The following is a 22,743-nucleotide window of genomic DNA, read 5'->3' as shown; positions in this document are numbered from 1 at the left end:
TTGACCATGGAAATAGAGAGTCCACATTCCTGCACCGGAGTGTGGGAAATGCCCCGTGTGCCTGGCATAGAGCTGTAAAGAGGAGAGACTGGGTCCGGTCCTCACAAAGCTTCATCTCTGGGTGCGGGGGTGGTGACACACCATAAAGAAGCAAACAGAAAGGAAAAGAATGGTTGGTAAGGACCATGAAAGCAGTGAGTGTAGGATAATGAGAGAGCGTCTGCAGAGCTGACTTTATATGAGGTGCTGTGAGGGGAAACCTGAAGAATTATTGAAAACCATTAAGGGAAGAAGGAATAATCATTCTAACCATTAATTGCTTGGACAGTTAACAGAATTTAATTACTCTAATCACACAGCTGTAGCTGTACACTCACACCTCCTCCTGCCAGAGGAGCTTCCTGGGCTCCTTCTCATCCATCGTCTCCAACCATGTGTCTGTCCCGAGCCACTAGTTGGTCTCATGCAAGGTGATGAAGCTAAGAAACAGCTGCCATTCTAGCTCACACTGCGGCAGCTCACTGGAAGGGTGTGTGGCCGCCTGGTGTTTATGAGAACAGGACAGGGAAGGTAAGACGGTCTGAGTTCCCCCTGAAGACTGGGACGTTACCTGAGGTTAGGGATTACAGCATGTCGTTCTCTGGGGATAAGAGGAGAAAACGAATACTTGAGGTTATGTTGATGGTGTATCAACTCTTGAACTATGCATATCTTTTTATGAATAGGTTTTTTTTTTTGCAATTAGTTTTTATAGTAAAAATTTAATGAAAAGTAGAGCTTCTATATTTACCCCCCAGCACACGATAGCCTTTTCTGTTACCAACATTTTATTAGTGTCTGTGGCCATCCATGAACTTGTCCTGACGCATCATCATCCAAAGTTTATAGTTCACACTAGGATTCACTCTTTGTGTGGTACATTCTCTGAATTTTGTTAAGTACATAATGACATGTATCTACCTTTATGGGATCTTACAGAATCGTTCCACTGCCCTGAAAACCCCTGTGCTCTACCTGTTCATTCCTTCTTCCTTTCCCTCCCCACCCTTTTTTCTTCCTGCCACTCAAGCACTGGCAACCATTGGTATTTGTCCATAGTTTTGCTTCTGGAATGTGGTGTAGGTGGAGTGATACAGTATATAGCCTCTTCAGGCGGCTTCTTTCACTTAGCGATACAGTTTCACATTTCCTCCATGTCTTTTTATGGCCTGATGGCTCGTTTCAGTTTATCACTGAGTAACAGTCCACTGTGTGGACGTGCTACTGTTTAGTTTTCCATTCTTCTATTGAAAGACATCTTGGTTGATTCCAAGTTTTGGCAATTATGAATAAAGTTGCTGTAAACATTCATGTGCAGGTTTTTTATGGACACAGTTTTCAGCTTCTTTGGGTAAATACCAATGAGTATAATTGCTAGATCACATGGTAAGAGTGTGTTCAATTTTTTAAGAAATTGCCAAATCGTCTTCCCAAGGTTCTGTGCTATTTTGCATGCCCACCAGCAGTGAATGAATGATTCGGTTGCTCCCCACCCTCACCGGCATTTGGTATTGTCAGTGCTTAGATTTTAGACATTCTGTAAGAATTTTATGGTTTGAAGAAAGCTGGTTGTTTTTTTTAACTTGTGAGTACAGTGGAACCTGACAATAAAAAAAATTTTTTTTTAAGATTTGGTAATATATACAGGGTGAAATCTTACTCCATTTAACACGAAGTTTTAACTTAGCAGAGCACTTCCTTATGAATGGAAGTATATTCCCAACCTCTCAAAGCTTAAGGTTTTCTGTTTTAGGTAGGACTAATGAGAATTTTAATAAAGGCACCAAAGGCTGCTGTTGCTGAGAACTTTGACCAACCACAGTACCCAGAAGTCTCTCTCCTTTATGAGACATCTGCCTTGGGTTTTTACCCAGCAAGGGGCTGACCCCTCCTACCCCACCATGCCATATGCCTTCCTGATCCAACCCAGCACCTCTTCCCGTGTGCAGTTCCCCATCATTAGGACATGAGCTTAGCAGCCAAAACCTGGGTTGTAATGGTCAGGTTTTATAGTTCTCTTCTTTGCCTACTCTTGTTCAGTAGCCTGTTCTGCTTAATGGGTTTTAGGTGTTAGCCTTCACTTTATCTATCATTTATATCACTTTGTTTTATTTATTTTGAGAGTGAGAGAGTGAGAATGGGATAGGAGCAGAGAGAGATCCTTAGCAGGCTCTGTGCTATCAGTGCATAGCCCAGTGCGGGGCTTAAACTCACAAACCATGAGATCGTGACCTGAGCCGAAACCAAGAGTCTGACGCTTAACCAGCTAAGCCACCCAGGGGCCCTGATTTTCAGTGAAAAACTATTTGATACTTTACAGACTTAAGACTGTTTGGAACTCAAGGCATTTTAAATTAAAAGGCTTTCACCGTACATGATAAAGTCCAATATAACCCATATAGCATTAAAAGAAACATAAAATACGTATACATCCCACCATGGGGAGTTGGAAGAGATATAGGTAACACAGTGCATTTGCTATGCGTGTATCACTTGCTTATCAGTTATTTTCTATAAGGTAGATATTCACATTTAAGAAAAGTGACACTCCATGAAGTTAAGCCATTTTAACCTTTGTTTTAGGCAGTTGCTAGCATCCCAGTCAGATCTGACCCCAAAACCCCTCTCTTCACTCCATACCAAAATTTTTGTAAAGCCATATTTAGTAACTGATTTTAAAAATTTAGCATTTCAGGGGTGCCTGGGTGGCTCATTTGGTTAAGCGTCCAACTCTTGTTTCAGCTCAGGTCATGATCTCATGGTTCCTGAGTTCAGGCTCCGAGTCAGGCTCTGCACTGACAGTGTGGAACCTGCATGGGATGCTTCTGCGTGCTCTCTCTCTCTCGCTCTCTCTCTGTCTCTCTCTCTCTCTCTCTCTCTCCCTCCCCATCGCTCCCTCTCCCTTTCCCTCGCTTTCTCCCTCCCTCTCTCTTTCTCTCTCTGACCCTCCCCCACTTGTGCTCAATTGCTCTCTTTTTCTCAAAATAAACTTTAAAAAATTTAAAAAGTAACCATTTCAACATGAAACATTGTGGAGAGGGAAGATAAAGGAGATATTCTTTGGGATATGAGATGTATGCCTGCCAGAGAAGTTACGTGTATTGTTGGAAAGAAAATAAAAATTATTTGTTTGTTGAATTGAAATGCCAGGTTATGCTCTTTCTGTAATGTTTGAAATATTGCCTCATTTCTTATTTTGAGTCTGAGGTTATTGGGTACTTCTTTCTGGTATTATTTTACTTCTGCCTTGTTTTAATTTTCACTGTGGCTTTGATCTATTGGATTTCTTTGGAATTAATGATGCATTTTTTGAAAAGAAAAATGCAGCACAGGTTTAAATGTCTGCTTACATACCAGCTTGCAAAGAAGGTAAGAATGTGATTTTGATTAGAAAGATCGTTATCTCTGACCCTACATGTTAGAGAGTGGACCAATCAGATATTTCACGGTACTGAAGCTCAGTCCACTGGCTTTCTTCACCATTTATTTCAGAGACATTTATCGAGCCCCTGGATACTAGGGCAGTGTAGCCACAAAGAAGAATAAGGTAAAGTTTTTGTCCTCCAGGAACTTGCAGATTAATGAGGGGAGCAGGTAAGTAAGTAGATGATCTCTCTGTGAGATGATGTCATGGAGGAATCTGTAGTATATGGGGGGGGGAGCACCTCAGAGGGCACTTCACCCAGAAGGAGATGGCCTGGAAAAGCTTCCTGGAGTTGCGTTATGTGAAGGAGGGGATGGAATGACAAAGCCTAAATTAGGGTAGTTGCGGACATGCTGGGAAAACTTAGATGGATTTGCGAGAGGTTAGGATAGAATTGATCAATTAAGTTAAGGTTGTGAAGGAGAATGTGGTTAAAGACAACTTCCAGCCTTTAATAAGGGCGTTACTGTTCACTCAGAAGGCAGATGTAGGCGAAACAGTTTGGGGGAGATGTGGTAGTTAGGGCATGATGAGTGTGAGGTGCTTTTGAAGATGAAGGCAGAGATACCCAGGAGCTGGTTGAACATGCTGACGGGTGGTCAGGGAAGAACTCTAGGCTAAAGATGCATATCGTTAAAGTCATTAGCATTATGGAAGATAGTTGAAATACTTGAACTATTACATAAATATCCAGAATGAAGATGTAAAATGAGAACAATAAAGAGCTGAGGATGGAACCTGGAAACCTGGGTTTTGAAGTAATGGACAGAGGAGGAGGAAGCTGAGAAGACTGGCAGGAGGTAGAAACTAACCTTTATGTACTGAAAATCTAGATAATTGGCCATGACATCTTATCTTGTTTATATAATCTTGAAAAACATATATAAAGCCAGAATTTGGGATGCCAGGAACTTGTGCACCCGCAGACTGGACTGAATGCTCTGGAGGTGCTCCCACGAATAGTGCTCTCCTCTGTGACTCTGTTGGAAGTGGAATTAGAAGCAAAATCTGTTGAAACATTGCCCTCTTCACTGCAGTAGTGGTACTTCTTGGCCATTTGAACAACCCCAGCAAGGTCACTATTTTTACCATTCAGATTAGTGGACATTTACTGAATGATTTCTTTATTCAGGCCATCTTCAGGGATGAAGACAAATTCCCCTGACCTCACAAAGCTAATGATTTATTAGGCATAGGAAAGAGAGCTACATAAAATCACCATAATGTCATTCAGAATGAGTACCACAGGAGAGGCATAAACAGTACATAAAGCGGGAACATGCAAGGTGGAATCTTCAAGGAGGAGATGACATTTGAATTGGTTTTGAAGTATATGGAGCGTTTACAATTTACATAGTTATAAAACAGGAAAGGGGAGTTCCAAATGGAGGCAAAAGAAATTGAGAGTCTAGAGCATACTAGCGACTAAAAAGTAGTTCAGAAGAACAGGGGGTGTATTAAACGAAGGGGTATAATGCAGAATAGGATACAGAGGCAAGCCTATACCAGGTCATGGGAGACCTTAAAGATTATAATAATAATTCTAAATAACAGTAGAATGCAGTCACTGAAATGTTGAAGAATTACAAGAGCCAAGGTATGCTTCACAAAGAACCTTCCTTTAAGCACACATAGTGTCAGGAATGGGAGGAGTGTTACATACTTAAGGCTTAATGTATGATATTTCAGTAAGAACTTAGACTTATGAAGACTGGTGAGTTTTTTGGTTTTGTTTTTTAATTCTCAAGTTCGTTAACATACAGTGTAGTCTTGGCTTCAGGAGTAGAACCCAGTGATTCATCTCTTACACATGACACACAGTGCTCATCCTGAAACGTTCTCCCTTAATGCCCATTTAACCTACCTCCCACCTCTTCACCCCCATCAACCCTGTTTGTTCTCTGTATTTAAGAGCCTCTTATGGTTTGCCTCCCTCTCTGTTTTTATCTAATGTTTCCTTCCCTTTCTCTGTGGAATTGCTCAAATTCCACATATGAATGAAATCCTATGATATTTGTCTTTCTCTTAACTGACTGACTTCACTTGGCATAATACACTCTAGTTCCTTCCAAATTGCTACAAATGGCAAGATTTCATTCTTTTTCATTGCCGAATAATATTCCATTCTTTATCCATTCATCAGTTGATGGACATTTGGGCTCTTACCATACTTCGACTATTGTCAGTAGGGCCGCTATAAACATTGGGGTGCATCTGCCCCTTCGAATCAGCATTTTTGTATCCTTAGGATAAATGCGTATTAGTGTAGTTGCTGGGTCGTAGGGTAGTTCTGTTTTTAATTTTTTGAGGAATCTTCATACTGTTTTCCAGAGTGGCCGGCACCAGTTTGCATTCCCACCAACAGTGCAAGAGAGTTCCCCTTTCTCCACATCCTTGCCAACATCTGTTGTTTACTGAGTTGTTAATTTTAGCCACTCTGACAGGTGTGAGGTGCTGTCTCATTGTGGTTTTGACCTGTATTTCCCTGATGATGAGATGTTGAGCATCTTTTCATGTGTTTGTTAGCCATCTGGATGTCTTTGGGTAAGTGTCTATTCATGTCTTCTGCCCATTTCTTCACTGGATTATTGGGGGGAGGGTTGAGTTTGGTAAGTTCTTCATAGATTTTGGATACTAACCCTTCATCTGATAGGTCATTAGCAAATATAAGACTATTTTTTAACTTTTTATTTTCTCCTTGGGGAATAGTGAGCATGGAAATCATATTGTATGGCTTTCTTAGAAGCCTAACAGGTAAAACTAAAAAGTAGAACTAACCGAACTCTGAGAAATTACTCTCTATGGCCCATGGTTCATGGAGCACAGTTTTTGAGTCTAGAACAATGGCTTGTGCCATTTTCATCATCACAGAGAACTTTTGCTTTCAACCTTCATGGTCCCTACATTGGCGAAAGATTTTTGTCTTTTAAGAATGTTAATAAAAAGTTAATGTTTCATATTTGTTTTATTGACCAAGACAATTTCCAGTTCAGTCAAATGTTTACAAAGCTCAGTTAATAAGATTGGAGCCAGAACTTAGTCTCAGGCACGTAGTTGTGGGTGTCTTGAAATGTGGAAACTGACTCGTCACCCGTCTGCCCTGTCAGGAGAAAGTTCCCCTTTCCCCATACCTCTGTGGATACAGGGGCCCAAGTTAAAGCCTATATGTCACACCTACTCGCACGCTTCTGAGCTTTGTGGAGTTACAAAGAATAACTGTAGTTATTCTTTGCCCAGAACTACTTTTCCCTTCAAATGTAATTTTCTTTTTTATTGCACAGAGTAATACAAGTTTGTTACAGAAAAAAAAAAAATCTAAAAAAATCTTCCAGGTCTTTTTCTCAGCAAACATACATAGAAGCCTTTATTAAAGATGGACTCTTATTCTGTATTGGTTTTGTAACTGTTTTCAGTGTCAATAAAGAAATTCCTGCAACAGTGTTTTTAAAAGCTACATAGTGTCTTCATTTCTAATTTTATAACTTATTTAACAAATGAGTCCCTTATGATTGGATGTTTGGGTTTTCAACTTTCTGAGATAACAATTTTGCCTTGAGTATTCTGTAACTAAATCTTTATACACATCTTTATTTATTTCTTTGGGCTAAATTCTCAGAAGTGAAATTGCTGGATAGGCACACTTGAAAGATTTTTGAAAGGTCCACCAAATTGCCCTCCAGGAAATTTAGTAGTGATATTTCTACCCAGGAGTTTTTACATTCTAATTAGGAATTACAATGCATACAGGTAAAAAAGATCACTTTATTGTTAGGAAGGAGTAATGCTAAGTCAAAATTACTAACAAACAATTAAGAGTTGTAGGCATTCAGAGGAAAGAGATAACTTTTAATAGGGAATAGGTATCTTTCATGAAAGATGACAAATTGAAGATAGTTCTTTTTTTTAGTGTTTATTTTATTTTTAGAGAAAGCGACAGAGCACAAGCAGAGGCAGGGCAGAGAGAGAGGGAGACACAGACTCTAAAGCAGGCTCCAGGCTCTGAGCTGGCAGCACAGAGCCCAACGGGGGGTGGGGGGGGAGGTCTTGAATCCACAGACTGTGAGATCATGACCTGAGGTGAGTTAGCACTCAACTGACTGAGCCACCCAGGTGCCCCTAGAAATAGAAGATGGTTCTTAAAACAAGGGAGGGATGAGCAGGAGGGAGGCACCCCGTTGACAGAAGCCACAGGTGGGACACACAGACGGGGTCTCTGATCTACACAAGGGCCTCATTTGAAGAGTCCAGGAAGAGGCGCCAGGAGGAAGGTTGACCTTATCAGGTGTTCCTCCCTCTTTGGTTTCTCATAAATGTGCTGAACACAGGCTCTCCTCAGTCTGGGTGAACAGGCAGCTGCCAGCACCTGAAAAAATCAAAATGTGTAAACCCGGAGCTCAGACCTCCTGAAAAATCTGTTCATTTTCTGGGAGAAATGAGTTTTGGGTTCAGAAAACTTAGAAAGTCATATTCCATTTAAAAGTCAGTAATGTATTTATTAAGATGTTGAAGTTGAATTCACATTTCACTGTTAAATCCTTTTATTATCAGCGAATAAATGGTTGTGCATGTTTACATTGAGTATTGTGACACGCTTCCATGTGATCATCTTCACTAAAATTTCAAAGCCATTGAAGTAACATTTCCCTGTTACTGTCGGCTCAGATTACATATTACAATATATTTCTCTTTGTGTTGTATGATTAGTTCTTTAAATGACACACCAGATTTTACTAATTAAATCTCTCTATTAATTGGATTGTTGAAAGATAAATAGTTCTGAATTCTTTTGCTTTGGTGGTTTTGTGTTTAGAGCCATAGTGAGGCTTTTAGTGCCCTGAGCCATGCTTCTGCTTTTTAAGCCGTGCTATATCAGCCAGTATATTGCAATGTTACAACGTTGAGCAGTAAGATGGCCCTTTTTGACATTGACTTCATAGATTTGAGGTATGTGGAGAGTGTTTGACACGTTATGTCCCATAGAAATACTGAAATAAAAATAAAATGCAGAGCTCAGGCCCCGACTTTTGGCCCCGTTTTGTAGGCCACCGCCTAGTTGTCAGTTCATACTGTGAGCCTCCTTACCTCCGTCAGTTCAGTGGCGTAAACGTCCTTTGGGAAGAAGATTCACAGGTGTTACTGCTGTTTCCCACCTGTATTGTGGTTCTCTCTTCCAGCAGACCTGTTTTCATAATGTTCCACCATGTGACTGGTAAACTGTATCAGTGATGTGCTACCATGGGGCAGCCAACAGAGCTCTTGATTGGGAGGGGCAAGAGCCCCGTCCAGCAATTGCAGATAATAAGCAAAGAACCAAGAAACTAGAACTAACTCACTGTTACATGCATTAGGCTGTCAACCAATCCTAAGGACGTCCCTCCCAGGTCTTAATTAGATTCAGTAAGTCACCAGGGAACATTAACTCTACAAGGTCGGAACCCTTCCACTTGATTCATATAAGTATATGAATATATTTATAAATAAAGGATATAAATAAAGGTTTATAGTGCCACAGTTTCCCCTAGCTTTATTGAGATATAGTTGACATAGACCATTGTGTTAAATGTAAGGTGTACAACATGTTACTGGATATACTTGCATATTGTGAAATAATTCACATTCTAGTATTATTAGCTAACACCTCTATAGCATTACTGTGTGTGTGTGTGTGTGTGTGTCGTGATAACATTAACCGTTTACTTTCTTAGCAACTCTCAAGTATCTAATACAATATTGTTAACTATAATCACCATGTTGTACATTAGATCCCCAGAACTTATCTTAAAACTGGAACTTTGTACCTTTGACCAACATCTCTCACCTACCCCTTAGCCTCTGGTAACTACCATTCTAGTCTTTGATTGCTGTGTTCGCCTTTTTTTAGATTCCACATATAAGTGATATCATACAGATTTCATCTTTCTCTGTCTAACGTGATGCCCTCAAAGTCCATCCATTTTATTGCAAATGTCAGGATATCCTTTTTTCTCCATGGCTCAATAATATCCCATTGTGTATGTATAATATGCCATATCATCTCTCCATCCATCTGAACTGGATACTTGGGTTGTATTCATTTCTGCCAGTTGTGAATAAGGTTGCAATGAATATGAGAATGCAGATAACTCTTCAAGATCCTGTTTTCTTTTCCTCTGGATAATATACCCAGAACAGGTATTTGTGGATCATTTGGTAGTTCTGTTTTTAGGAACCTCCATGCTGTTTCCATAGAGGCTGTACTGGTTGCATTCTCCCCAACAGTGCACAAAGATTCCCTTTCCACGCTCTCACCAGTACCTTGTTATCTCTTGTCTTCTTGATGACAGCCAAATTTTACCAGGTATGAGGTCATATCTCACTGTGGCTTTGATTTTCATTTCCCTCTTAATTAGTGATATTTGAGCACCTTTTCTCGTACCTATTGGCCATGTGTATGTCTTCTTTGGAAAATGTCTATTCAGTTCCTCTGCCTATTTTTTTAAAATTTTTTAGTGTTTTATATATTTCTGAGAGAGAGACACACACAGTGTGAGCAGGGGAGAGTCAGAGAGAGAGAGGGAGATAGAGAATCTGAAGCAGGCTCCAGGCTCTAAGCGGCTGTCAGCACAGAGCCTGATGCGGGGCTCAAACCCACGAACTGTGAGATCATGACCTGACCCAAAGTCGGACGCCCAACCAACCGAGCCACCCAGGCACCCCTACTCTGCCTATTTTTTAATCACACTATTTGAAGGGATTTTGTTTTTGGGTTGTTGTTCTTTTGTTTTGTTTTGCTATTGAATTGTAGGACTTCCTTATATATTTTGGATATTAAATTTTTATCGTATATATGGCTTGTAATATTTTCTCCATTTTGTAGGTTGCCTTTTCATTTTTGTTCGTTTTGCTGTGCAGAAGCTTTCTATTGTGATGTAGCCTTATTGACTTTTGTTTACTGTGTTTCTGGTATCTTATCAGACACAACCTGTTGCCAAGACCAGTGTCATAGAGATTTATCCCTATGTTTTCTTCTGGAGTTTTATGGTTTGGAGTCTTCTTTTTAGGTCTTTAATCCATTTTGTGTTATGTTTTGTGAAAGGAGTCCAGTTTCATTCTTCTAAATGTGGTTATCCAGTTTTCATACCACCTTTTATTAAAGAGATCATCCTTTCTCCACTATTTTCTGCTCCCTTGTTAGGTATTAATTGTCCATATGTGCAAAGATTTATTTCTGGGCTCTCTGTTGTGTTGTTCTGTGTTATCTCTTTCTGTATAAGTACCATACTACCGGCTTGGTTACTTTAGCTTTGTAGTATAGTTTGAGGTCAGGATTGTGATATCTCTGGATTTGTTCTTTCATAGGATTGCCTTGGCTTGTTGGAATCATTAGTGATTTTATGAATTTACGATTCATTTTTCTGTTTCTGTGAAAAATGCCATTGGAATTTTCATAAGGATTGCATTGAATGTATGGATAATTTGAAATAGTGTGGGTATTTTAACAGCATTAATTCTTCTGATCCGTGAATATGGGATATCTTTCTATTTATTTGTCTTTTTCAAATTTCTCTCATCAAAGTTGTACCAGTTTACAGTATAGTGATAATTCACCTACTTAATTAAAATTATTCCCAAGAAGGTTTTCAATGTTGTTATATATGCATGGGGTAGTATTTTTAAATTTCTTTTTCAGATAACTTACTTTTAATCTAAAGAAATGTTACTGTTTTTGTTTCTTGCAACTCTACCTAATTTATTCATTAGTTCTAACAGTTTTTGGTGGAGTCATTAATATTTTCTATACATAAGATCATATCTGCAAACAATAACCAGTTTACTTCCTTTCTGATTTGAATGCCTTTTTTTTCTTCTCTGATGCTTTTACTAGGACTTCTAGTACTATGTTGAATAGAAATAATCAGAATGGGCATCCTTGAATTGTTCCTGATCCTAGAGAAAAAGCTTTCAACCATTACTGAGTATAATGTTAACCATGGCTTGGTCATATATGGTTTTTATTATGTTGACGTATATTCTCTCTCTGCTGAGTTTTTAATCAAGAAAAGATTGTTGAATTTTGTCAAATGCTTTTTCTAATCTATTGAGATGATTATATGATTTTTATTTTTCATTTTATTAATTTGCTATATCACATTTAAAATTTGGATATGTTGAACCATACGTGCATCCCAGGGGTGAATCCCAACTTAATCGTGTTGTGTGATTCTTTTACTGTGCTGTTGAATTTAGTTTGCTAATATGTTGCTGATAATTTTTCCATCATCATTCCATAATCGTCTCATGATCTTTTATATTTTTTGTGGGATCAGTTGTTAAGTCTCCTTTCTAGTTTCTGATTTTTAGTCTGCTTTCTTTTTTCTTGAGTTAGACTAGCTAAATGTTTGTTAGTTTTGCTTATCTTTAAAAAAACCTAGTTACTGGTTTTGGTGATCTCTCTTGATTTGTTTTTCTGGTCTCTCACTTATGTTTTTCCTGATCTTTGTATTTCATTATTTCTGCTAACTTTGGACTTCGTTTGTTCATTTTTTAGTTCCCTTGAGTGAAAACTTAGGTTATTTGAGATCTTTCTTGTTTCTTAATGTGGGCCTTTAACATTATAAGCTTCCTACTTAGAAATGCTTTTGCTGTATCTCACAGGTTTTAGTATCTTGTGTTTCCATTTTTGGAGATTAAAAAAAATGTTTTTTAAAATTTCTTCCTTCACCCAGTGGTTGTTCAAGATGATGATGTTGAATTTTACATATTTATGAATTTTTCAGTTTTCCTCTTGTAATTGTTTTCTAGTTTCATACCATTGTGGTGTTAAAGATACTCGCTAAGATTTTAGTCTTACAATTTGCTGAGAGTTGTTTTGTGACCTGTCATATGATCTGCCCTGGAGATTGTTCCATAATGTGCTTGAGAAGAACATGTATTCTGTTGCTGCCATGTGGAATGTTTTGTGTGCATATATCAGGTCCATTTATCCAAAGCATAGTTCATTTTCAACATTTCCATATTAATCCTGTTTGTCTGAATAGTCTAGCCATTGTTGAAAGTGGATTACTGAAGTTCTCTTTTCTTATTGTATCGGTATTTCTCCCTTCAGTTTGTTAATATTTACTAAATACATTGTATTGCTCCTATGTTGGGTGTATATATGTTTATGATTGTTATATTCTCTTAATGAAGTGACTTTATCATCATGGTATGCTATTTTTCATCTTTTGTTATTGTTTCTTATGGTATATTGCTGGAGGCCTGCTCCAGCCGGTCCAGGGGTCCCTGAAGGATGGACAGTGTCGGCAAGAGAGAGTGAGAGAGCCCCAAGAGTCTTTCTGATCATCAGGCAGGCATCTCTGTCCTGTCGGTTTTGGTGTCTTTATTTAAAGGTCCAATGACAACATGAGATCAGAAAAAGGAATCCTTACAATGGAAAACTCTTTGGGATAAGATGCCTTGAAAAGTGTACAAAAACCGGTTTTACAGAAGTATTCTTCAGAATTACCCCAATCGTAATGAGGTTGAGTAAATCTCACAACTAAGAAAATAACAGGATGTTCTTAGTGAAAAACAGGATGACATACATATTTGTTCTAAGTTAATAACACTAAGGTTAGGTCATAGGTTACGTGTATAGATGGGCTGGGAGTCATTCAGTCTGGCTCACAAGAGGACCAGTGTTTTGAGCTGGTTCATAAGTTGTTTGTGGAAACCTTTTTGACCTGATGCTGAATGTGTAAACACCATGGAGGCCCTAAATGTGTTGGCCTTTGTTTTTGGGTTGTTTTAGCTACTCTTATCTATCCTCATCCCAGCCGCCAGTGTGAGGGAGGGTGTTTGTGGAAAGTAGGCCTTAGGGAAGGGACTGCCATCCATCACCAGTTAGAAAAGGTATGAGTATTAACTTAAGTTCTGCCCTTATCTGTTCCTTAACTCTAAATTAGGCTCTTTGTCTCAGGGCCAGGCTCAGTTGTAACTTTTGTGTTCTTAACCCCCTTTATTATCTAAGTCTTGGATCTGCAAGGCCCATAGGAAGAGCCTTTTGACAATCATCCACAGTGCTTTCATCTAAAATCTCTTTTGAAGAGAAGGAATATACTTTTCCTTATGAGGAATCTGTGTGGGGAATATCGGTCTGATCTGGAATATTGTGAGGCCTGGTCAATACCAGCAGGCTCAATTCCAACATGAGCCAGTAGTAGCAGAAGGAGATACCAGTTTTCGTTTCTTATGGCAGGAGCTGTGCAAATGCTGTCATTTCCAGTGAGGCCACTGTGGCTCCCAGCAGTATATTTTGTCTCATATAAGTATAGCTACCCCTGCTCTCTTTTGGTTTCCAGTTGCATGGTATACCTTTTTCCAGCCTTTCATTTTTAAGGACTATATGTCCTTAAAGATGAAATGGGTTTCTTGTAGGCAGTATAATGTTGGGTCTTATCCATCCAGCCATTCTATGCCTTTTGGTTGGAAGATTTAATTCATTTTATTTAGAATAATTATTCATAGGTAAGGACTTACTAATGTTATCTCTTTTCTGTTTTGTCATCCCTTGATTTTTTCTTCCTCTCTTGCTATCTTCCTTTTTGAATTGATTTCCTATAGAGATATGCTCTCATTCCCTTCTCTTTATCTTTTGTTGATCTACTTTAAGTTTTTACTTTGTGGTTACCATGAAGCTTACATAAAACATCTTATAGATATAACAGTCTGTTTTATGCTAATAATGGCTTATTTCAATTGCATTCAAAACTTCTATTACTCCCCTCTTAGGTTTTTGGTGTCAAAATTTACCTCTTTTTATATTGTGTGTTCATTAGCCAATATTATAGCTATTGTTATTTTTTTATGTTTATTTTTGAGAGAGAGAGACAGACATAGCCTGAGTGGAGGAGGGAGAGAGAGAGAAGGAGATACAGACTCCCAAGCAGGCTCCAAGCTCTGAGCTGTCAACACAGAGCTCGATACAAGGCTCAGACTCACCAACCTTGAGATCATGACCTGAGCAAAGGTTGGACGCTTAACCAACTGAGCCACCCAGGTGCCCCATTGTAGCTTATTGTTATTTTTAATACTCTTGCCCTTTAACCTTTAACCTTCAATAATCTGGAGTTTTGTGGTGAACACACCACCATATTACAGCACTAGCATCTTTTGAATTTAACTATGTACTTGACCAGTTTATTGGATAATTTCATATGTTTTCATGTACTCTGAATCCTTTCATTTCAACTTGGATTCTTTCAGCTTTTGTTTGCCCAGGATAGTTGTCATCAACCTTTCATTTCTGAAGGACATCTTTGCTGGATAGAGTATTGTTGGTTGGAGTTTTTTTCTTTCATATCCTCCTAAGCCTGTAAAGTTTCTGCTGAGTAATCTGCTAAGAGCCTTATTGGAATTCCCTTGTCAGTTACAAGTTTCTTTTCTCTTGCTCTGTTTAAGATTCTGTCTTTGTCTTTGATTTTTGACAGTTTTATTATGTGTCTTGAAAGAAATTTCTTTGAATTGAATTTGTTTGGGGACCTAAAACCTTCAATAACTTGGATATCCAAATCTCTCCCCAGATGTGGGAAGTTCTCATCTATGATTTCTTTAAATAAGCTTTCTGCTCCCTTATTCCTCTTGTCTCCATCCAAGATTCCAGTGATTTACAGAGTGTTTCTTTTGAAGGTAAGTCATAGGTAATGTAGGCTTTTTTCACTCTCTTTCATTCTTTTCCTGTGTTCTTCTCTGACTAGATAATTTCCAAGTTTCTGTCTTCTAACTTGCAGATTCTTTCTTCTGCTTGATTTCTTCTGATGATCCTCCCTTCTGAGGTTTTATTTAATTCATGGTGTTCTTCAACTGCAGGGTTTCTGGGGCATTTGGTAAATAATTTCTGTCTTTTTGTTAAACTTCTCATTTTGTCTATACAGTTTTCCTGGCTCAGTTGAGTTTTCTGGTTATTTTGTTTTTGTTTTTTTTGTTTGTTTGTTTGTTTTTTGGTACCTTGTTGAACTTCCTTAAAACAGCTATTTTAATTTCTTTATCCAGTAAATTGTAGATCTTCATGTCTTTGGGATCAGCTGTTGGAAATTTTCTGTGACCTTTCGGTGGTGTCAGCCTTCCTAAATCGGTCACATTGCTTGAAATTTTGTGTTGCTGTCTTCACATCTGCAGTAGCAGTCACCTCCCTTAGTCTTTACTAACTGCCTTCAAGAGAGAAATGCCTTCTGTCACCCCTGGGTCAGCTACAGATTCTGAGGTTTTCTCACCTGCTCCACACTTCTTGCTTCTTATTGTGGCAGAATTTTTTTTAACTGGTATGTCTTCTCTTGATCTTGCAACACATCAGGCCAAATGCTCACAGCTTCCCTTTTGCTTTCCCAAGAATCGCACTAATGCTGCCGTGGTCTTTCCCTGACCTGCAGATTTGGGTCATGCTTAGCAGCTATCTTCCAGAGCTTGCTCCCACCACCAGTCAGGAGCAGGCACAGGGAGCTGGGCACAGGTGGTGGAGGGTATGGGTGAGGCACATGAGTGCTGGGGAGTTCCCATGGGCCACTTGGAGGGGTCTGTGTGTAGGGCNCTTGGGTAAATTCCTAGCAGTGCTATTGCTGGGTCATAGGGGAGTTCTGGTGTTAGTTTCCTGAGGAACCTCCACACTGTTTTCCAGAGGGGCTGCACCTGTTTACGTTCCCACCAACAGTGTAGGAGAGTGCCATGGGCAGGGTTCTTGATCGGATGCATGACACCGTGAGGAAGATTCACCCCCTTTATTCTCAGAGTCCTGCCTGCCAGTCTCCTAGCCTTTTCCTGCCCCCAACCATGCAGCTCATGGTTTAGTATTCTGGATGGAGTGAGACACATGGGCCTTTTTGGCAGCATTAGGCACAGCAGGGGAAGCTGGGCACTCTCTCACTTGCTCTCCTTCCACCATGGGAAGAATAGTGGACACAGTCTCTCAGCCCTCAGTTGTGCCATCTCGGGGGAGGAGTGACAGGCGTGAAGTCACACTGTTGCTCTTGTCCTCTCCAGTGTGCTAGAATTTCTCCCCTGGAGACCTGGACTTGCACAAGGGTTCTTGTCCGTGGGTGTTTCTTTAAGGTGCTGTTCTCCCACTGCCGAGAGGGGCTGGAGCCAGCTCACAGCTGGGAATGTGGTCTGCGTGCCTGTTACCCAAGCGCGGTTGGGTGAGACTCCTCTCAGGTCTCTTGGTGTCTAGTGCTGGGATCCCACAGCTCCCACAAAGCCGTGCTGTCCATGGAAGGACGCCACATGTTCTTGGGAGGAACACGACTGGGAATGTCTTCTGCAGCCATGTTGCTGACCTCACCCTCTAGCACTGCACCATTGGGAAGAGGCTTCTTCTGAAGAGACCACATTGTGACCATATTTTGCTTTCTTGCTTACCTTATATTTTCTAGATTCATCGCATTATTCCCCTTTTGGGAGACTTACCTATTGAACATCTATATTGTTGTTTAATAATTAATTTGTTATACAAATTGCTACTTATTTGCTATGCAAAGTAGGATAAAATACCTTTCTAGAATTTGAACTGGTCCACAAAGCAGCACAGCTGCTAATTATGAAAATATTTGGGTTACATAAATTTCCCATCTTCCTTTTATTATCTGAACCAGCTATTTCCTGCAGGGAATATAATGTTCACGACCACATTAACAAAGGATGCATTAGTAAAGCCCACTAATTAGGCGGCTTCTGATGAGCTGCACTGAGATTCACTTGAAATACAGGCAGGGCAGAAATCAGTATTATCTTGTACCAAATAAGTCCTGGTACTCTAGCCAGGGGGACTTGCACAGGATGGGCAGTATGCAAGCAGATTAAGACTCCATACTTTTTTTTTTTTTTTTAAAGCCCCCTTCCACTAAGAATTATTATCTTTGCTAACTTAATTTCCCATCATGGAGAACTCTTTTCATGTTTATGTCTTCAAGTACCCTTTGAAAACATAGTTGTTTGAGGCTGTAAGTAGTTTCATAGTGCTGTCTCATTTGTCTTTCCTCCAGTGGTGGGAGAGGATGGCTGCTGAGTCAGAGCATTGAGCATTTCTGGGAGGTGAAATGGGAAATTATTTATGGCTCTGCTTCAAGCTGGGCATAAGTAGATATGCTGATTAGGCACATTCACTCATAGCTAGGCATGCTTCTTAGGAAGTAATATACTCCATTGGAACTTGAGCAATTTGTTCTTTTTTGGAATACATCATATGCTTGGAATATAGTATTTCTATGATTTTTTTTCTTTTCTATTATATAACATCAATGTGAGAATTTATCTGAAAGGAAGTAGTTTATAAGCAGAAAGGAAATTAATGTATTGAGTATTACTATGTTCTTGACTTTATATAATTTTAAGTAATTCTTAGAGCAATTCTGCCAAGTAAGTTATATAATCTTCACCTTTACAGATAAAGAGACTAAGGCCTAGAAATGTTAGTTGATTGACTAAAATTTGACTGTGTTAGTGCCAAATCAGTGTTCTTTCCACAGCTAATTGTTTTCTTTCTTGTCTTCCAAATACTAACTGAAGCTAGTCAACTCATTGCTTTCAATAGCCTAGCTTTGGAGCTAAATTTAGAGTCCTTGGGTTTGTATCCTATGTTTATAATCTGGATACAATTGTTTAATCATTGTAGCATGAAGCTAATGCTCCCCAACCAAGGATGTCCCTGGAGATAGATGGTGTGATCTGTGTACAGCGTGTAGCGTGGTGCCCGGCCGTTAGCAGGCCCTTCACGAAGGGTTGCTGCTGCGAGGGCTGCTAGATGAGCTTTAATTCTGCTTTAATCCTGCATTCAGTAATTGGGTCCTCTTTGAACATGATGATGGTATCTCACAGTACTTTGAGAATGTTCTCCTGTTTTGCTTTTTCTTCTATTTTTAATGTATAAAGTGATTTCCTGTACCTTCAGGAACTAGCTTTATGTTTATGGTCTGTGCCTCAGGTGTACGCAGAACACTGCAGTAATAATGGTTCTTTGGTTTTTTAAATTGAAGTATAGCTGACACACAATGTTACATTAGTTTCAGGGGTACAACATAGTGGTTCCCCAACTCTGTACCTTATGCTGTGCTCACCACACGGTGACACGTCTGTCACCATACAACACTATTACAGTAACATTGATTATATTCCCTATCCTGTGCCCGCGATTTATGCATGCCATTACTGGAGGTCTGTTCCTCCTGCTCCCTTCACCCATTTCACCTGTCCCCTGCCTGCCCTCTGGCAACAATCAGTTCTCTATGTTTATGGGTCTGTTTCTGCTTTTTGTTTGTTTTGTTTTTCAGATTCCACATATGGGCAAAATCATATGATATTTTTCTTTCTCAGTCTGACTTATTTCATTTAGCATAGTGTCCTCTAGATCCATCCATGTTGTTGCAAATGGCAAGTGCTTTGTTTCTTTTTATGGCTGAGTAATATTCCTATCTGTAGATCTGTGTGTGTGTGTGTGTGTGTGTGTGTCTGTGTGTCTGTGTATATGCCACATCTTCTCTATCCGTTCATCTGTTGATGGACACTTAGGTTGCTTCCATATTTGGTTATTGTAAATGCTACAGTGAACATAGAGGTGCATATATCTTTTTGAATTAGTGATTTCATTTTCTTTAGATAAATACCCAGTAGTGGAATCATATGATATTTCTATTTTAATTTTTTGAGGAACCTCCATACTGTTTTTTATTGTGGCTATGTCAGTTGACATTCCCACCAACAGTGCACAAGATTGGTACACTCCATATCCTTACCAACACTTGTTATTTCTTATCTTTTTTATACTAGCTATTCTAATACCTCATTATAGTTTTGAATTGCATTTCCCTGATGATTAGTGATGTTGAGCATCTTTTCATGTGCCTCTTGACCATCTGTGTGTCTTCTCTGGAAAAATATGTATTCAGTTCCTGTGCCCATTTTTTAATAACTGAACTTTTTAAATGTTTTATTTCTGAGAGAGAGAGAGAGAGAGAGACAGCGTGAGCAGGGGAGGGTCACAGAGAGAGGGAGGGAGATACAGAATCCGAAACAGGTTACAGGCTCTGATCTGGCTGTCAGCACAGAGCCCAACGTGGGGCTCGAACCCACGAACTGCGAGCTCATGACCTGAGCCGAAGTCAGACGCTTAACCGATTGAGCCACCCAGGCGCCCCATCCTGTGCCCATTTTTAAATTGGATTATTTGGCTTTTTTGGTATTTAATTGTATAAATGCTTTGTATATTTTGGATTTTAACCCCTTGTCAGGATGTCATTTACAAATATCTTCTATTCAGTAGGGTGCCTTGTTGTTTGGTTGGTGGTTTCCTTCACTACAAAAGCTTTTTAGGTTGATGTAGCCCTAGTGATTTATTTTTGCTTTTCCCTTGCATGAAGAGAGACATACTTGGAAAAATGTTGCCAAGGTTAGTGTCCAAGAGATCACTGCCTATATTTTCTTTTAAGAAGTTTTATTGTTCAGGTCTCATATTTAGGTCTTTAATCTATTTTGAGATTATTTTTGTGTATGGTAAGAAAGTAGTCCAGTTTCATTCTTTTATATGTAACTAGCTGTCCAGTTTTCCCATCACCATTTATTGAAGAGCCTGTCTTTTACCCATTGTATATTCATACTTTTCATGGATTAATTAACCATATAAGCTTGGGTTTATTTGAGGGCTATCTATCCTGTTACATAGATATGCATGTCTGTTTTTGTACCAGTACCATACTGCTTTGAGTACTATAGCTTTGTAGTTTATTTTGAAATTTGGGATTATGATATCTCCAGCTTTGCTCTACTTTCTCAATACTGCTTTGGTCATTTGGGGTCTTTTGTGGTTCTATACAAATTTTAGGAGTATATTTTGTAGTTCTGTGAAAAATGCCTTTGGAATTTTGATAGGGATTACACTGAATCTGTAGATTGCTTTGGATAGTAGGACATTTTAACAATAATAACTCTTCCAGTCCATAAGCATACTATACCTTTCCATTTATTTTTGCCATCTTCAAATTTATTTCATCACTGTCTTATACTTTTCATAGTATAGATCTCTCATCTCCTTGGCTTAATTTATTCCTAGGGATTGGATTTGATTTGATATTTTTTGTTGCAAGTTTTTAAATTTTCTGTTAAGTTTATGTGTTCTGAGAGAGAGGGCACAAGTCGGGAAGGGGCAGAGAAAAGGAGAGACAGAATCCCAAGCAGGCTCCGTGCCACCAGTGCAGAGCTTATTACGGGGCTTGAACTCACAAACTGTGAGACCGTGACCCGAGCCGAGATCAAGAGTCAGATGCTCAACAGAGCAAGCCACCCAGGCACCCCTTTTGGTGCAATTGTAAGTGGGATTGTTTTCTTAATTCCTTTTTCTGCTACTCCATTATTAGTCTATAGAAATGCAACACATTTCTGTATACCGATTTTGTATTCTGCAACTTTACAGAATTTATTTCTAATAGGTTTTTTTGGTGGAGCCTTTAGGATTTTCTGTATTTACTATCATGTCATCTGGAAATAGTGTCAGTTTTACTTCTTCCTTACCAATCTGGATGCCTTTTATTTCTATTTCTTGTCTGATTGCAGCAGCTAGTATTTCCAGTACTTTGCTGATTAACAGTGGTGAGAGTGGAATACTGCTATAATGTTTGTTTTTCCAAGACCATGTTTGGTTCTTAGATACAGATTTTGAGTGGAGAAAGTTTATTTGATGTTACGTAATTTGACATTTGAGGTTCTCTTTTACTCTTGACCTGTATATGACAACTTAATACAACAGATGTTAGTATCTGGTATCCTGGGACCTGCTAGCCGCTGAGAGGGTCATCTAACTTTAATACAGATGGGTTGCTGTGGCAGGACAAGCACAGTCTGGAGCCAGAGTGCAGACACCAGGGTCCCCAGGTTGTGGATGACATAACCGTAGCTCCCTAGAATTGTGAGGATTGGATGAGACAGTGTGTAGGGTACCTGTGCAGTGCCTGGTGCATGGGAGGCCCTCTCTCCCCATCTGTTAATGGGAAGGTACTTATGACACACAGATATCCTGATGATGTTACAGTTTCTTTCTCTCTTGAATAATAATATCACTTTACCAACTCTCTGTTATTGGTAATTTTGTCCTATTTTAAGTGTTTGATTTCATAATGGATTTAGTTATTTATCAAGTAAATCATTGGATTTGTTCCCACCAGCGATACCAAGAAGAAGCAGGGAATGAGGAAAAGGAACAACAGCGAAGTGGAAGACGTGGGACCCACGAGTCGTAACAGAAAGAAGGCCAAGTGGGAGACCTTAGAGCCTTTGGACACGGGCCTGTCTTTAGCAGAGGATGAAGAGCTCGTGTTACATCTGCTCAAAAGTCAAAGCTAGATGCTCCGTGCTCTTCTCCTTGAGACCTCTGGTCCTGATTATGTGGACAAGAAGGTGAAAAAAACAATTGGCTTTGGGGCACTTAGGTAACATGAGTCCCATGCCCAAAGGATCTGTCCTTGGACCAAAGCAGTTCTGTCTCTAAGCTGCTTTCACGGGTCACGCTGGTGCCCTCCCAGAGCAAGCTCAGGGTGAGGGTGGGTTGCACAGTTTCTCCATCCCGTTTTCCAGCATGTGCTCTGTTAGATTTTATCCGTGCGCTCCAACATCTTCTCATTGGAAGTGCTTCCTTTGTTTTACCGGCAACTTCTGGAGACCTTGTTTCATTGTCAGAAATTCCTCTTTTGCTTACCATACAGGAATTTCTGTGTACTATTAAGCAAAATTGCTCATAATTTTGTTGTATTTAATATCTCTAAAGAGACAGTATGATGGACCAGTCCTGAGAAAAGTATTTTTGAATTGCAACGATAAATAAATAATAAACATATTTCCTATAAAGTACTAACGTTTTCATTGTGTCCCGTAATGTGAGAGCACTCTCAGGGGAAGGTCTCCGAGTATAGTGCTGGGCCAGTTCCGGACAGTGAATTTGTCACGTTCTTAATTAGGTTTCCTAAAGGTATTACTTAGCTTATACTTGCAGATTGCGCGGACGTTTTTGAAATTTGCTCAAATCCTGCATCTGGAGACTGTGCTCCACAACCAGCCCGAGTCAGCACCCAGTAGGCTGTAGTCGTCTCTGTCTGTCTGTCTCTCTCTCTGTCTCTGTGTGTCTGTCTCTCTCTCTCTGTCTCGCTCTGTGTCTCTGTCTCTCTATTTTTTTTAATGTTTATTTCAGAGAGAGAGAGAGACTGAGTGAGAGTGAGGGAGGGGCAGAGAGAGGGAGACACAGAATCTGAAGCAGCTCCAGGCTCCGAGCTGTCAGCACAGAGCCAGACGTG

General features: G+C 39.6%; 1 protein-coding gene across 1 annotated transcript in view; it reads left to right on the top strand.

Annotated features, from left to right (window-relative positions):
• Positions 1 to 22,303, top strand: part of DDX10 (DEAD-box helicase 10) — a 287,390-nt gene extending 265,087 nt beyond the window's left edge. Inside the window, exon 20 of the mRNA XM_077777453.1 lies at positions 21,622 to 22,303. Coding sequence (XP_077633579.1) covers positions 21,622 to 21,799 — 178 coding nt within the window. The 3' untranslated portion in view covers positions 21,800 to 22,303. The remainder of the gene's footprint in view (positions 1 to 21,621) is intronic.
• Positions 22,304 to 22,743: the final 440 nt, after the last annotated feature.

This window comes from Crocuta crocuta, unplaced genomic scaffold, assembly GCF_008692635.1.
Source record: "Crocuta crocuta isolate KB4526 unplaced genomic scaffold, BGI_CrCroc_1.0 scaffold278, whole genome shotgun sequence".
Lineage (NCBI taxonomy): Eukaryota > Metazoa > Chordata > Mammalia > Carnivora > Hyaenidae > Crocuta > Crocuta crocuta.
Note: the sequence above shows the minus strand (reverse complement) of the source record. Positions and strands in the feature narration are given on the sequence as shown.